The sequence below is a fragment of the Monodelphis domestica genome, chromosome 8 (genome assembly GCF_027887165.1).
Source record: "Monodelphis domestica isolate mMonDom1 chromosome 8, mMonDom1.pri, whole genome shotgun sequence".
NCBI classification, from domain to species: Eukaryota; Metazoa; Chordata; class Mammalia; order Didelphimorphia; family Didelphidae; genus Monodelphis; species Monodelphis domestica.
The window spans coordinates 108,775,630-108,792,459 of NC_077234.1; the positions used below are offsets into that span (position 1 = coordinate 108,775,630).

At 31.9% G+C, this 16,830-nt stretch overlaps 1 protein-coding gene across 4 annotated transcripts in view; it reads right to left on the reverse strand.

Annotated features, from left to right (window-relative positions):
* DIAPH3 (diaphanous related formin 3) overlaps positions 1-16,830 on the reverse strand; it is a 445,793-nt gene that overhangs the window by 164,450 nt on the left and 264,513 nt on the right. For all 4 annotated transcript variants that reach the window (XR_008913852.1, XM_056806852.1, XM_056806851.1 and 1 more), the window contains 2 exons: positions 13,844-13,973; positions 3,045-3,170 (listed from right to left, as the gene is read on the reverse strand). Coding sequence is in view for 3 of the 4 variants with exons in the window: in XM_056806852.1 (XP_056662830.1) it covers positions 3,045-3,170; positions 13,844-13,973 (256 nt within the window). In the remaining variant the exon portion in view is untranslated. The remainder of the gene's footprint in view (positions 1-3,044; positions 3,171-13,843; positions 13,974-16,830) is intronic.

Sequence of the window (16,830 nt, forward strand, 5' to 3'; positions counted from 1 at the left end):
AAGTAGGGTTTTGAACCGCTAGAGTTTCCTTAAAAGACTATTGGGTTGTACGTAAACCATTACTGATTTGGGAACAATCATTCATATGGCTTTGATAAAGAGCTTTGGGAGATCTGGAGAGTCAACCAATTTAGCATCTATTAAGAAATCTACTCTGAAAAAGAAAAAAAAAGAAAACAATAATGATTGAATCAAGATTCTTTAAAATAAAATTTTTCTGTCTGATATTTCTCTTAATACTTTTTTTGGATATCTCTTTTCTACTCATAATATTCTAATTTATAATTAATTGTTTATTTCTTTCAATCACATTTTTCATATTACTAACATCTCAAAATTATAAAAATATCAACATAAAATATATCATGAAAGCAACTCTCCAAATTGATTCAGTGCAATACTGCCAGACTAGAGTTTCTGGGGGAAAAAAATGCTAAATTAATATTTTGATGGGAAAAAATACTTCTGAGCAAATGTATTGGAAAAGTGTATATTGACAATTTGCTAATTTACATGTAATCACTAAAGAAATTTTAAACTATACCTAAATTCCAAAAAGAAAAATGTCTTCACATCTAATTCTTCCAAAAAAAATTATTTACAAGATAGAGCTAATGAAATCCTTATTCATTCACTGGACAAAAACCAATTAAAATATGTGTAGATTTAAGAAATTGTTGTGATTTTACTACACTAATTATGTAAACTATTGTTTCATAATTCTAAATATCAGACAATTCTTTCTTGAATCACATACTGGTATACTTAACAAAATGCTCAACTTACAACACTAAGAGTAGAAAAATTAATTTTCAAAACTCTGGTTCAATACTTATTTATTCAAAGTATTTTTTATTGTTCCCAAATTCCTCCATTTTCAATATCTAGGAAAATCATACACTTTGGAATTCTGGTATGATCTACACAAATGCATGTAATATTCTAAGCCTTACTTACTTCTTTGCCATTCTGAGTGTAAACAAGGCTTTTCAGTAAATAGATTTAATTGCTTTTAGACTAGTTTGTCTAAGAGGAATGGAAAACTAGAGCAATACGAAGTCTGAAAAAATATTTATGATTTTAAGCTTTGTCAATATGAAAGTGCACCAACTGCTCACATATCTGACTTCTAAAAGATAGAAGAATGCTAATCAATTCATTAGAGGCTTCTAGGTTGTGATATTTAGTGACAGGATATGGTCACTAGCTTGCCCATGAAGGGTAATTGTACTCATAATGAAAACCTGTTTCCCACAAAGAACTATCCTTTCTCTTCTGTTTTCATGCTGGTTGCTTTTTTGAGCTGCATTCCTTTCAAGACATGAACATCATTCAAAGCTAACGTCATTTTAATACAAGTTTGGATCGGTCCAGACTTCATTATGCTGAGTAGGATTCACTAACCTTTACATCAAACTTCCTGTACCTAGCAATTTATTTTAGCTCCTATTTTCCTGAAAATGGATTTAATTAATGCACTCACAAAGCATTACCAAAAGCCACATGCAAGTTTACCATTTCCAAATTGCTGGATGCCCACAGGGAGAAATAACAGGTGAATATAACTACTTCAGTTGGCTGTAGTTAATGATTAAAATAATAGCTAAATGCTTTAGAGAAATATTTAAACACAATAATACAATTTAAATGAAAATCATTAATGACATTATGTTGGAATGTCTGTTATAAGCATAACTTACCCTAATGCCAAATGAAGTCAAAGCAGCATAAAAATGTGTAACTTATAAAATATCAAAATAAAAATATTTTTCGTAAAGTGTAATTTTGTAAATTTTATAATTGTAGAACTTGGATTTCTTCAGTCAAAATACAACTTTAAATTGTGCTTAAATATGCTTAAAGTTTTATCATAGTAATGGACCTCTATCTCATTTGAACCTAGAGTAGAAAAGATACCACTGATAACAAACATATTCATTAATTTTACTTTTTGTGCAATATATTTCTATAATATTTGGGGAAAGGACCAAGGAAAATTTTGAAAGAAAATGTGAGCAATAAGTACTACGACAAACCACATTTGATTTTATAATTTGCTGGAAGCAGAATAGGGTAGAAAGCTAAGAAGAGACATTATGCATTTCTAAGTGTTTCAGTTTAAAAAATGGTATAAGAAATGTCTGTTTATGAAAACTTAATTTTTTAAAAAGGTTTTCATACCGAATTTAGAAATCCATGTGGAATTTTTATATCATACAACTATAATACTCTACTATAGCATAAAAGGTAATATATTAGTTCATTTTCACAGCACTACTTACAAAGTAACCCAATATTAGTTTCAGAATTACTTTAATTCTTCACCATCTCACAATATTAATATACAAAGTTAGTGATAAGAAACGAAACTGAAAGATGGCTTTCAACTAATAGGAAGACTGTATGCTAATAAGATAAAGTTATTATTTTCTAAATTTTGTTCAACTAGCATTAAACTTCCCACTTGGGCAATGCTTATCAAAGTAGGATATTTTTTTTTTAAATCCACTAATGGAATCGAAAACTAAAATGCATTTGTATTGAATTATAATCTAAATTTTCTCAAAAATAATTAGAGACTTACAATATTTTGATCTTAACTAATTTATACCATTAAGAATGGACATATAAAAAGCCATGTTTTTTCTTTATTTTTCAAATTCTCCAATATTTCAGTAAATCACACCATAATTTTACATTACTACTGAAAAACATGATTTGAATATTATTTTAATTCATATCAGTATATCTGACCAAGAGAGGAAAAAAAGAAATGTCAAAGGTGAAAAACTGAGAAAGAATATTTCTCAAACCAGTCTGAGGAAGTAAAGGAGTCATTAGACACAAATCAGTAAATTTCACTTTGAGATAAACTATGTTCTACTGGCTTTGAATATTTGGTCAATTACTCTGTAGTAATGAAAAGGTAAAACTTGAAAACTATGAATGCTGAAATTTACATTTAAGCAATGCAAATAAATTTGAAACACTAAGTAAATCTTCAGTCTACTGTCTTTTAAGTATTGTTAACTGGCAAAAGGATATGGACATCTTTGTTAGAAACTTGTCATGCTTGTCCTCAGGGGAAGGAAAGGAATCCAAATCCTTCTCAAGCTGCTGAAGTTGCCTTCCCATCTGTTTCAAGTTCTTCTCCAGGTTTTCTACAGAGACTAAAATATGGTATATTAAAGATCTCAACATCAAGGAAATTACATTAAGTAAAAAGCATAATGTTCTAAAATACATAATAATTGTAAAAACAGTCAGTAAAATAAGAATACATATATGTAGGGAAACATAAAGCAAGTCAGGAAAAATGATACAACTTATTGAAGGTTAATCATTTAACTCTAAGATCCATAATTGCATATAGTTTCAAGTAACATAATAATTCCCTTTCAAAATGTTAGATGGAATGAAGGAAATACATCAAAAAATACCAATAATGTCTTGTTTGTAGGGGAAAAATGTTATTTCAAAAGTTGATCAAATTAGAAAAGGAAATGCTATCATCTCTAGAGATAAGAGTCCCCTTTCTGATTTCTCTCAGATCTTTAATCTCCTCCCATCTACTGAATCCTTCTGTGGCAACTAAAAAATCTTCCCCACTGTTAAATAACCTTCATTATAAAATCTAGTATTTTCTCACACTTCTATTTATTGCCTTCTTTTCTTAACTACGTCCCTAGCAAAAGTTACTTGTTATCATTGTCCCAACTACCCATTTTTTTCACTCACTTTTCAATATTTTGGAACCTGACTTCTTTCATCATTATTCAATGGAAACTGCTTGCCCCAGTCAATCACCAACTGCATATTAAGCACTTAGGATTGTGACAGGCACTTTGGTAAATGCTGGGAATATAACGAATAGCAAATTCTGCCTCTATGCTAATGGCTTAGGAAAGGAATTTTTGGTAAGAAATAAGGTGCTACACAGAGGCAGGTATGGGAAGATTGGAAAAATGGAAGAAGCAGGATGATGAACATCTTTAAGTCAAAAAGAATGTTATTATTTGACTAGGGAAGCAAAACAGAGGCACAGAAGAGCTTATTGAATAGGGTCAGAACTATACTTTAAAAACTCACTGGCACCTAAATGGAGGATAGATTGATATGAAGAAATTTAAGGTAGAGAACCATGCTGCAATCAGGTATAAAATGATAAAGTTTTGTCAGCAGAAAGGAAGGGACAAAGGAAATATATGTGTGTGTATGTGTATTCATATTCCCACCAATAAATAGGACATATAAATATATACATGTATATCTGTGAGTGAAGGTGTTAATGTAGGAAAGAAAGGATTTGGCAATGGATTGGATATGTGGAGTAAGTGTGAGAGATATTATCAAGGATAGTAACAAATTGTGAGTAAGCCTGAGTGACTAGGAATATGGTGGAGTCCTATACCATCTATGCCAGGAAGTCCTATACCATCTATACCATCTAAGACAGGAAGAAAGGGATTAGGAGGAAAAGATACTGAGTCCTGTTTCATATGTTCAGTTTGAGATGCTTCCAGGATGACTAGCTCAAGTTTTCCAAAAGATGCTGGGAAATATTAACATTGGATCACAGGCAAATGAATGACAAAGACTGATAAAGAATGATTAGACTAGTAGTCAGAGACTCAAGAGAGATTAATGGCACAAAAACTTATAGAAGGGAGTATATTCAAGAGAAGATGGTAATAGACTGTATTAAAGTTCATAGAAAGGTCAAGGATGAAGACTGAGAAAAGACCATTAGAATTGTGAATTAAAAGATCATTGGTGACTTTGAAGAAAGTGGCATCAGTTGAATTTTGAGGACAGAAGCCAGAAGAGTTAGTTTAGGAAAGAATGATAAGAAAGGCAGTAGAGGCATAAACTGTACGCAGTTTCTCATTGAGTTTAGCTGAAAAGTTAGGAGAAATAAAGGATGGTAGAAAGAAGGATGATAGAATAAAGTGGGTTCTTCCTCCTTCCTGTAAATTACCAAAGGTCACCTAAATGGCAAATGTGGGGACCTTTTCTCAATTCTCATCCTTTTTTACCTCTGCAGCATTTGACCATGTTGACTACACTCTCTTACTTGTAACAACTGATAAGAGAATGTTGAGATTTTACAGTGATGTTTTCTTTGTTTCTCTTTGTATTACTACTGATTGCTTTTTATGAATACCTACCATTTTTATGATGAATCAGTTGAGAATTTTTACATATTTGTGATATTTTTCCTTTTGCCATTATACAGTGAGCTTATTTATGTTTATTACTAATTTAAATTACACTTTGTCAGGTGGCATTATTTCCATTGCTAATTACTTTACAACAGATTATGCATATTATCAGTAATACTCCCCCCCCATCTTTCTTGCTGACTTTTTTTCCCCCCTAAAAGCATTTTTACCCATTTTAAAGTGGTTTGGACTGTGGATTAAACACTAGTCTCTCAAGTTACTGGTATGAAGATGAGATGAACTCTCCCCTGCTGACTTTTAGATTTAAGCACCACAATTGAATACACCCCCACCTTACCCTTAAAAGTGAGAGTAGGCCAGAAACCCTATGCTATAATGGATGACAACTCAGAAATGACTAACTGCCTTCTGGGCAGTCCTAAGCAAAGTTATAAACTGTTATTGGTCCATATAAGGTGAGGGAAGGAGCAGGAAGTTATGCAAAAAAGGGTCTTTAAAAGTGGCAAGAACTTCCTGTGAGCAGCTCTTCTTCAATTTTGGCCGTAGAGGGGACCTCAGACTATTTCTGGTAAGACTGCTCTTGGATCTTTCTCTTTGGACTACCATGTGGGTGAGTGAAAACGCTGATTCCTTTCCTGGTTCCTGAAAGGACTAGCTTCCTGAGAGGCCCCCTATCTTGGAGGAGGACTCATGGCTAGAACCCTTGCTTTATTCACCACCAGAAAAAAAACTTATGGTTCTCTGGTGGAGGGTTCATGAGCCCTGCCTGGTTTGAATCAGGCCAGAATAATTATCTAGTGTGAAAGGACAGATACCTTCTCTACCCTCTTTCTCATCTCTCTACCTTTTTCTTTCCCTCTCTATTTTATAAATAAATTGCTATAAAATCACTTGACTTGAGATATATTAATTTTGGCTACCACATTTCTCTTATATTTAGTCCAATCTTAATTTTTGACCCTTACTGACAAAAGCATCAGTATCTAAAACCAAGAAATAAAAATATTTAACAGGCAGCTGGAAAATAGTCACAAGATATAACATCCTTTTAATTGTTCTGTCATTATGAAGATTTTAAATGTAAGGTATTTTGGAAACTTAACATTAAAGAAAGCAATAAAGTTAAGGTAACCATTAAGAATAAACTTCATATCTTTTTCATCCATACCCTTAGGGCTCAGTATGTTCAGTGATTTTTTTAAAAGGCCATCAAAGCTGATATATACTTGAATTAAATTGTGTATAATTAAACACTAATCTTTTTGTAAATATCCACTTCAACATGCTGTTCATTATTCCAAGTGCTTACAAAGAAATTCTACATTTATTCTTAAAGTATCAAGAGTCAGTTAAATTAATTTCCATAGGACTACTTAAACATCAAGGAAACAGTACAGATATTGTAATAACTAAAACTAAAGGAAGATATAATTTTTTGTAGCATCCTATGATGAAAAAAAATTTAACAGGATTAACAGAAGTATTAATAGAAGTATTTTTATGTAACCTATACAGCCTCTGAAGAAAAAAACATGTAGGAACAATACTCATTTAATTCCATATGTTCTTAACTAGAAATTAGAAGTTATTTAAGAATCTGACCACTATGGTACTTGGTAATATCTGATATTTGTCTATAAAACACAGAAATCTAAAAGTTGCAAAGGACAATGAGATAAACATTTATTCAGTCCTGACTATGCTCCCTATACTATTATAATTTCTGGTATATAAACAAAGACAAAAACTATACTTCCCTGTAAGAAGCTCACATTCAGGAAGGTAGATATAAAATATATATAGTACATGAATGGTAATTATAGAGAGGAAGGCACTGGTAATTAGGGGGACGGGGAAAGACCACTTGAAAAAGGAGGGATGTGAGCAGAATTTTGGAGGAAACTAGGATAAGGAAAAGCACTCTAGGTATGGGTGACAGTAAAAAATGCATAGAATTAGAGATGGAGTGTTTTATGGGAAAAGCCACAGGTAATTAGATTCTAAAGTGTGGATAGAGGAAGAAAGTATTAGAGAGGTAGGAAGGGTTATGGTTATGAAACATTTAAAACAGCAAAGAAAAGAACTTATATTTGATCATGAATGTGAGAGTCACTGAACATTGTTAAAAAGGACATAGAATGGGTTAGACTTATGCTATATAGAAATTGATTTCACAACTAAGTGTAGAATATATTGTAGTATATAGAGAGACATAAGGAAGAGAATCTAATTAGGCCGGTGAAGGAGAACTTTTTCCTATGCTAACAATATTATTTCTACTTTTATTCTCTTCTCTAAGTTGAAAGGAAATTACATATTGTTAAACTAGTAATTTGTAGTATTAATTTTAAAATTATTTTTCAACTGTTTTATAGATATAGATATAGATATATAGATATAGATATAGATATAGACAGATAGCTAGAAATGCCTCTCAGTTTTAAAGTAAAAGGGAAAGAAATACTCTCTAAGCACACTTAAAATATATATAATAATTAGTACATAGGAAGGGGAAGAATAAAAGCTCACATTCTGAAATCACTAGGAACATTTCCAAACTACTGCTAATTAGCACTACTGTTACTCTCCTTCTCCTCCTCCTCTTCCTCCTTTTCCTCTTTTCTTCTTCTTTAAACCATTACCTTCCATCTTAGAAGCAATGCTAAACATCAGTTCTAACACAGAAGAGCAGTAAGGGCTAAATAATGGTGGGTAAGGATCTTGCCAAGGATCACAGGACTAGGCAATGTCTGAGGCGAGATTTGAATTCAGAATCTCTGATTCTATGCCTAGCTCTCCACACACTGAGCCACCTAGTTACACCCCAAAATCATTTCTTCTTGAATCTGTGAAAGAGTTTTTTATTCCCTTTGTCTATTTTAAGTTAATCAATCAGGAATTGTAAGAATCCCTACTTAACACTTAGTACATCACTAACCAAGAGAGTTCACAGTTACTTAGTCACTAACACTTAGTCCTAAAAGACCATAAGCACTCTGCACACCCCATCCCCACAGTTCTAGGCAAATTGAGACTGTGATTGGTTCCTGAGATATGATATATCAGCCCACAGTGAAAGGAAGGAAAAACCAGAGACATAGGAAGTGGAGAAAACTGTTTAGAAAAACCAGCCAAGGGCTCTGATTCATTCTTCTACCTTGGTGGCTCTTGGTGAGGGAGGACTGTCTCTCAATTTGCCTAGCACTGTGTGTGTGTGGGGGGGGGGGGGGGGGAGGGGGGGTGTTCTGGTCTTTTAGGACTAACTGTTAATGACTAAGTTAAGTGTGAACTCTCTTGCTTTAGTGACTTACTAAGTGTTAAGTAGGCATACTTCAAGTTCCTGATTGATTAACTTAAAATAGACAAAGTGATAAAAAAATCCCCTTTCACAAATCTAAGTCTAATTCTTTAATCTACTGAATTGTCTATTTATCTATGAAGTATTATTTTCCATTTAGTCGTTCTTTGAGAATTTTGTATTGCTTTTATTCAAAAACTTAATAGACATTTAAAAATGTTTATTTTATGCTTTAATGTTATCACAGAATTTGAAAATATTAAAATTAGACTGATTGGCAAAGTATTGACAACCTATGCCCAAAAGGCACCTCTATAACATAAACATCAAGTGGTCATCTAGTTCGCTTATTAATATGAATGCCCCAAACAAATCCAAAAATAGTGTCCTATTATGACACAAGGAGATGGAAAAAATGAACAAAGAGTAAAAAAAACACACACACACACACAAAGGAAAAAAATAAACAATCCAACGTCCACTGAAAACCTTCTTATTGAAGCAAGAAAAGTAAATAAATTGGAGGCAAGAGAGTAACTATAAATAGTCTACAGAAAAATTGTAGCTTTCTTTATCTGGGCATGAAGCTGAACATACAAAAATTCAAATGTGAGAGAAAAATTAAGAACCATTAACATAGTGAATGACAAAACAGTCATAGCAAAGAAGGTAAAAGTTTCACTAAAACTCAAGTTTTTATGCAAAAGAGAAAAGCAGAAGGGTTAGATGATTCCAGTGGGGAATAGAAGTTCATTTGGGACAAGGATTGTTAATTACTGTCTTTGTATTCCCAAACTCTAGCACAATTCCTAACACCAAGTATGCTTTTAATAAATGTTTACTGAATTGAACTACAAGAAAACATAAAATATTTTTCAAATATAAACAGAAAATGAATAAAACTATACAGGATAAAATTATAATAAAATTAGCTGAATTCTATTTCTCCCAATCAAAATAACCAAGGCACTAGGTATAAATATATTATATTTATTCTATCCATCACAACTCAATAAACGTTAATGTTATTTTGAAATTAGTATTTTCACATTTTGTCTCTGTAATTATAAAACAAGTCGCCATGGAAGAAATACTAATATTCAATACTCAAAATAGATCTAACTTGCCAATAAAATTTTAATTAGTGTTTTTTGATGGTGATAGCATGAGGAGGTTAACTGATCCTTTGAAAAATATTGCTGCTCATTATAGCATAGATTCATTTGAAAATTTCAAACTTCATGCAATTTCCAGGTGGCAGCCACCTGGAAACTGTATGTTCTAAAAGTACTCAATAGATGAATAAAAGACAAACATTTGGGATTCATGAAGGTATTTCTCTCAGATTTTGTGATGGTGGGGAGCTAAAAATCAAGACATGATATTTCATACTTAAGTATTTTGGTGCGATAAAAGGAACTAGTTACTAAAAGAAAATGGGATATAAAAAACAGCAAAATGAATCTGAATGAATATAAGTTCATATATGTGTGTATGAAAAAGTTTGATGAAGCATATATATTAAGGGATATTTTAAAAAGCTCAAAAGCTAAACAATAAGAACAGTAGTTAGTATGAGGTCGAATTTAATGGTTAAAAATTTGGTGTGAAAATGAAGCAAACAAGATTCCATAAGATAATTATATTGGCAAGCAGGGTACAGAAGTATGAACTAGAACAATTGTCAAAATGCTCTTTAGAATATTAGTAGAGAAATGCTAGATGAGAGCCAGGCCTCTAAGAAAGAAATATCAAGTTCATATCTGATCTCTTTCTACCTATGTGACTCCTGACAAGTCACTTATCCCAACTGCCTAGCCCTTACCACTTTTATGCCTTGATGCCTTGGAATCAATACTTAGAGAAATGATTCAAAGACAGAAGGTAAGGATTAAAAAAACAAACAAAACACTAGTAGTTACCACATGGTAGTGCCTGCATGTTTACAGATTGTTTTAAAATATAAGAATGCAGCAAATACCAAGCATTATTTACAATGGGGAGGGGAGGACTTTAGGGGAGAGTGGATTTTTTTTAATTTAAGTACACTTAACCAATAGATTGAAGGTATTAAACAATGTTATAATACCCACAATCACTGCTACAACTGCCAGCCTCTAAAAGAAACAAAGTAATTGGGGACCACTTGATTTCAATTTTTAAATGAAAGAGATCAACTAAGAAGAGGAAATATGAAGAAATATAAAACAATCTTCTAAAAGGGTTAATAAAGTTTTTTAAATTAGTTTAATAAAGTTTTGTCTACTCCTTTTTCTCTTTATTACTGCACTGTGACTTGCTTCTGGCTAATACCTGACAGAGCTAAAAGGAGGAACCTTTATTTGGGTGAATGATTTTTCAGATCCATTAAGTACTGCACATGAAATGAAAAAGAGTCAGATAACAGAGAACAGAGTACTTTGACAGAGGAACAGAAGTTATACTTTTATTAAAAAAAAAAAAAGAAGACTATGGGAGGATTTTTGACCATCAAAAAAGGTCTAAGAAAAGGAAAGGTAAAAGAAAAAAATAAGAGCCTTTCGGAAATTGCTAAGCGGCCATTGCAGTGGCCTAAATGTCGGTTTTACATTGAACCTTTCATGAAAATAGAAGAAAACAGAAAGTGTCCACTAATCAATACCAATTAAGAGCTTCAGGCTGAAAAAAATGACAGTCATGATCTAAATCCAAAGGAATGCTGTTTATACCTAATAAGTTTATTACTAGGATGAACTAACACACAATAGAATACAATTGCTACAGAACTTTAATTTAACAAATAACAGTAATTTTGTTTCTATTTTCTGTCCATTAATGAGAAATTGCAACTTCACAGTGGATTAAAGTGTTTGGTTTTTACTACTGTGCTTTTGTAAATAGGAAAGTCTGAAGAAGATAAGAATTGATTTAACTTTTTACTCAACCAAGAGAGAGGGAAGAGATAATTCCTATACCTCTATAAGCCCATTTAAAAAAAGAAACACTATGATGACATATGGAGATATAATAATGATCCAAAACATCTTCAATGAAATACTAATTGAAAGGTACCTGCCATTACATTGTAGAAAAGAAGCATTCCTAATGAAGTTGATCTTGTGAAATTGTCATTAGTTGAAATGAAAATTCACTCTGCTAATCTAGGAGTTATCTACTAACCAGGATGTTATTTTCAAAGACAGAGGGACTTTCTAATTCATTATAGGTCATTGAAGAGATTTCAATGTGGAAACTGAAATAGTAATATATGATGTAAAAGCAAACTACTCATAAGCAAATATTCCATCTTAGAATCAAAAATATTTCACCTGCTTCTTCAAAATCTCAAATTACTTATTACTTGGGAAATTCTATAATGCAAAAGCCTATATCAAAAATCTGCTCTAAGCGGGAGGGAGGATGGTCTCTGAGTTAGCATAATTATGCTTCAAATACGTGGTAAATAGGTAACTGAAAAATGCAGAAAGAGTATCTGTTAACTCATACATATATGGATAGTCTTAGGAGTTACCTGCCAAAACAGACTGAAGCAGAAAATCTATAAAAATACCCAATGTTTATAGTGAAAATAACCAAAAAAAAAAGTAGAATACATTATTAACTGATGCCAACTCTGAAAAATTAAAATAGCTTAATGAAGAGGTTCCTGGAAGAAGAGTATGCTGCAAAGGGCTGACATGGTTAAGTTATATGGAGAAGGATGTTGTCATAAAAAAATAAAAAAAAAAGGTGCATGATCAGAAAAGCAGGAAGGATTGTTAATGTAACAAGCATGAAATGGTGAAAAAATTATGGTAGTGGTGTGTATGCTCTGCTTTTATCCAGCTAATATCAAGAGTCAGAGAAGAAAGAATTTCGCCTGTCATGGGGAGATTTTCAACACATAAAAAGGAGTTGTATTGGAAAATCATGTAAAGGTATGTTGAATCTCTATCATTTCAGAGAATATTCACTTTGATAAGAATATAAGCATTTTTTAAAAAGGAAAAGAAAACTTAGATAGTTTTATGGGTTCCTTTCAGAAAATATTTACAAATTTTGGTTGACTGTATACTGCTCTGTGTCAAACAATAAACTCAATTCCTACATAATCAGTGTTATTCCTTAGGACAGGTACTATTATTCTCCTTTTACTCAGGTATTCGACCAAGTTTTACTTCATTTACTATGGTTTTTTAAAACAAAGAAAGCCGCCCCTTTGTTTTCCTTACTTATTTGAAAATCACCTGTGCATTTCAGTAGTATCTGCACCAGCTTCAACATAAGATTACAACAATTAAAAAAAAGAACTCTATGAACAATTTCCACTACTGGGTAACAAATTAATCAACAAAACTTAAGGTCTCTAATGCAAACATAGGTGATTTCTCCTACCTAGATGTGTGTTCAGACAAATTTGGAGTAGACTCAGAGCGAGGAAACTAAGATTAAAGTGGAGTGTAAAAGGCTTTTAGTAGAAGATTTAATTTATCTGAGGCTTGAAGAAAGCCAAGGTAGCAAGGAGGCAGAGATAAGTAGGGAAAGCCAGTGAAAATTGCATGGAATCTGGAGAAGAAATGTCCTGTCAGGAATAGCAAGGAGATTGCTATGCAGTGTGATCAGCAAGGATAACAAAGTATATGGAGAGGAGTGAGGCAGAAAAAGACTATAAAGGTAAGAAGGGAGCAGGTTATAAAGGACTTTGAAAGATAGCTAGGTAGCAAAGTGAAGAGAGCACCAGGACTATAGTCTGAAAAACCGAACTTGTCTTGGCTTCCTCATCTGCAGAATGAGCTGGAAAAAGAAATGGCTAACCATTCTAGTATCTTTGTCTAGAAAACTCCAAATAGGATCATGAAAGACACAATAGAAAAACTACTTTAAATTACTCTATGTAAACCTCAAATTTCCTTAGACTTATAAATGTTGGAAATTTCACCATTGGGATATTTCATACTTGGAAAATTTCTTACTGATAGTCTATTGGAATGGGAACCCCATTGGCATGGGAGGTTCCTTCTCTTCCCTTCTTAAGATTACTTTAGGACAGAAACCCTTTGCTGAACAATGGAAAGGACTTATCTCTTATCAGTGGCAAGTAAGGTTTCCTGGGACAATAAACATTTAAATGTACTGGTCTTTAGTAATTATTGTATTCCAGAAATTGGGGATATAAAAATAATAATGCTCCCATTCTCAAAATTAAAATCAAATATAATTCAAAACATCTAAAACTAAGATGTTTATAAATATAAAATATAAAGATTTTCTTCATGAATTCTTGTAAAACATCTATCACCCACTACCTTTCATTGCTATTTAACAATTCTTGATGATCATTGACACAATAGAACACTCAAAATTTTAATGAAGAAATACATACCTTTGCTAGCTTTGTCTAAATGTTCCAAATCATCAACAAAATTCAGGATATCTGGATACTTCTCCTCACATACTTCAGCCAGAAAATGGAGGAGTGTTGTTTTCTGATCTGCTGACTTTGTGTCCTTTAGCTAAATAGAAAGAGAAAAATGTTGTAGAGACCAATACACTGTGGTACAATCAAATGTAATGAACTTCTTCATTAGTGGCAGTGCAGTGATCCTGAACAACTTGGAGGGATCTAGGAGAAAAAACACTATCTACATTCAGAGGAAAAACTGTGAAGCAGAAACACAGAAGAAAAACAACTACATGATTACATGGGTCAAGGGGATATGGTTAGGGATATAGACTCTAAATGAACATCCTAATGCAACACCAACAAAATAGAAATAGGTTTTGATCAAGGACACATGGAGTAACCAGTGAAACTGTGAGTCAGCTATGGGAAGAGTGGGTGGAGGGGAGGGAGGAATAGAATATGATTCTTGTAAACGAGGAATAATGTTCTAAATTGACTAAATAAATTAATTTTAAAAAAAGAAAGAGAAAATTGCATTGGAATTTTCTAGTCAGAATATTAGTAATATGTTTTAAAGAACATAGAAAGATGGGTTGAAATGAAATATACCAACAAATTAAAATATTAAATTTTATTTCCTGAAGAAAATTTTAATATTACAATGTAAACTAATTTTTAATTCAATTTGAATTTAAAGGTGCTATGAAAAAAAATTTTTAATGGCAGAGGGAAAAATATAGATAACATTATTCCTGGTTTTAGGCTTTGTAGTCTCTTTATTGGCTATTTCAAAACCTGGAATAAATTTTCTCTCTACCTCTTTATAATTTTTTTTCTGGAAGCTCATTTCAAATGGCATTTTCTATATTAAGCCTTTCCTGATACCCAGTAACTTCCATCTCTCTTCCAAATTTCCTTCTATTTCATACATATACTCAAATACACACACAGAAACACTCACCCAATACACCCACACCTGGCCATGTTGTCACCATTAATAGACAATGAGCTGCTTGAGGAAAGTGACAGTCTCCTTTGTCTCTTTGTACTTCCAGTGAATAGAATAGTGCTTGGTCCAAAAGTGCTTAATAAATGATTGTTGAATGATTGGCTAACCTTTGATTAGAATACATCTCCGCATCCAAAAATACCAGGATCATTACTTTATTGAACAAAGAAAAAAAAATTAAATATTCTGAAGAATAAGAAGTCTAGAATCTCAGGAAAAAAAATTTTTTTTTTATTTTCAATAAATGGGAGGTAGAAGTAGAGATACCATTAAAAAAGATAACATAATGAAAGGGAAGTCATAAACTCAGAAGACAACAATGTGAAAATATGTACAAAACCTCAAAGAAAATGCTAATTACATCAAAGCAGAACAAGAATTCCTGGGAGAGCTAAAGAATGAGACAAGAATAGCAGAGGGAAAATGAAATGAGGAAAAGAAATGAGAGTGATGTAAGAAAATTATGAAAAAGAGAACTAGTAGGTTAGATAAAGAGGCAGGAAAAAAAATACTGAAGAGAATAAAACCTTAAAAACATCATAAGCCTAATAATAAAAGAAGCACAAAATTCACTGAATAAAACAATCACCTAAAAATAGAATTTACTAATTTGAAAAAGTGGGAGGGGTAGAAATCATAATCTCAGATAAAGTAAAAGTATAAATGCCCCTAATAAAAAGGGATAAGAACCAAGGAAACTACATTTTATTAAAAAGTATCACAAAGAAGTAACATTAAAAATTTTACAGCATGTTTCTCTGATAAAGACCTGGCTTCTCAAATATATAGTCAAATTGTAAAAAATTAGGTCCATTCTACAATTTGTAAGTGGTCCAATAATATTAACAGTTTTGAGAAGAAGAAATAAAAGCTATCTATAATTACGAAAAAATGCTCTGAAACCACTCTTCTTTGAGAAAGGCAAAGTGAAACATTTTTAAGGGATCATTTCACATCTGTCAAAAATGACAAAAGCTAGAAAGGAAAATGGAAAATAGGTATACTAATAAACTGCTGATGGACAATAAATTGATCCAACCATCCTGAGGAAAAGGACCATAAGATGATGTGTTTCCTTTTACTAAGCAATACTACTACAAGGTCTGTATTCCAAAGAAATCAAAGAAAATAGACAAAAGAGTTACATGTACAAAAAGGAGTTATAGGTACAAAATATTTATAGCAGCTTTTTGTGGTGGCAAAGAAATGGAAATTGAGATATTAATCAATTGTGGAATTACTGAATAAGTTGGAGCATATGATTGTGATGGAGTTCTATTGTGCAACAGAAAATAAAGAAGGGCGTGGTTTCAGAAAAACATAGCAAGATGTATACAGTAGGAACTAATTCAAAGTGAAGTATGAAAAATTGGGAGATCATCATAAAAATAACAGTGTTTCAATAATAGACAACTTTGAAAGACTTGGCTACTCTGATCAACAAAATCATAATTAAAGAATGCTATCCACCTCCAAGGAAAGAACCAATGAACTTGAGTACAAATTGTAGTATAATTTTCTACTTTTTCTTTTTTTTTCTTGAAATATAGCTATAGGGAAATAAGTTTTATATTATTTTTAAGCAAATTAGGTGAACACAGAATAGTATGCTTGCCAGATCTTTGGGAAAGGAAAAGATTTTAAAACCAAGCAAGAGCTAGAAAAAAATCACAAAATGTAAAATCAATAATTTTCATTACATCAAATTAAAAAGGGTTTCTACAAACAAAACTAATGGATCCAAAATTAGAAAGGAAACAACAAATTGGGAAACAATCAATACAAAAATCTCTGACAAAGGTCTAATTACTCAAATTTATAAATAACTAAACCAATTATACAAACAATCAAGCCATTCTCCAATTGATAAATGGGCAAGGGACATGAATAGACAATTTTCAATTAAAGAAATCAAAACTATTAATAAACATGAAAAAGTGCTCTAAATCTCTTATAA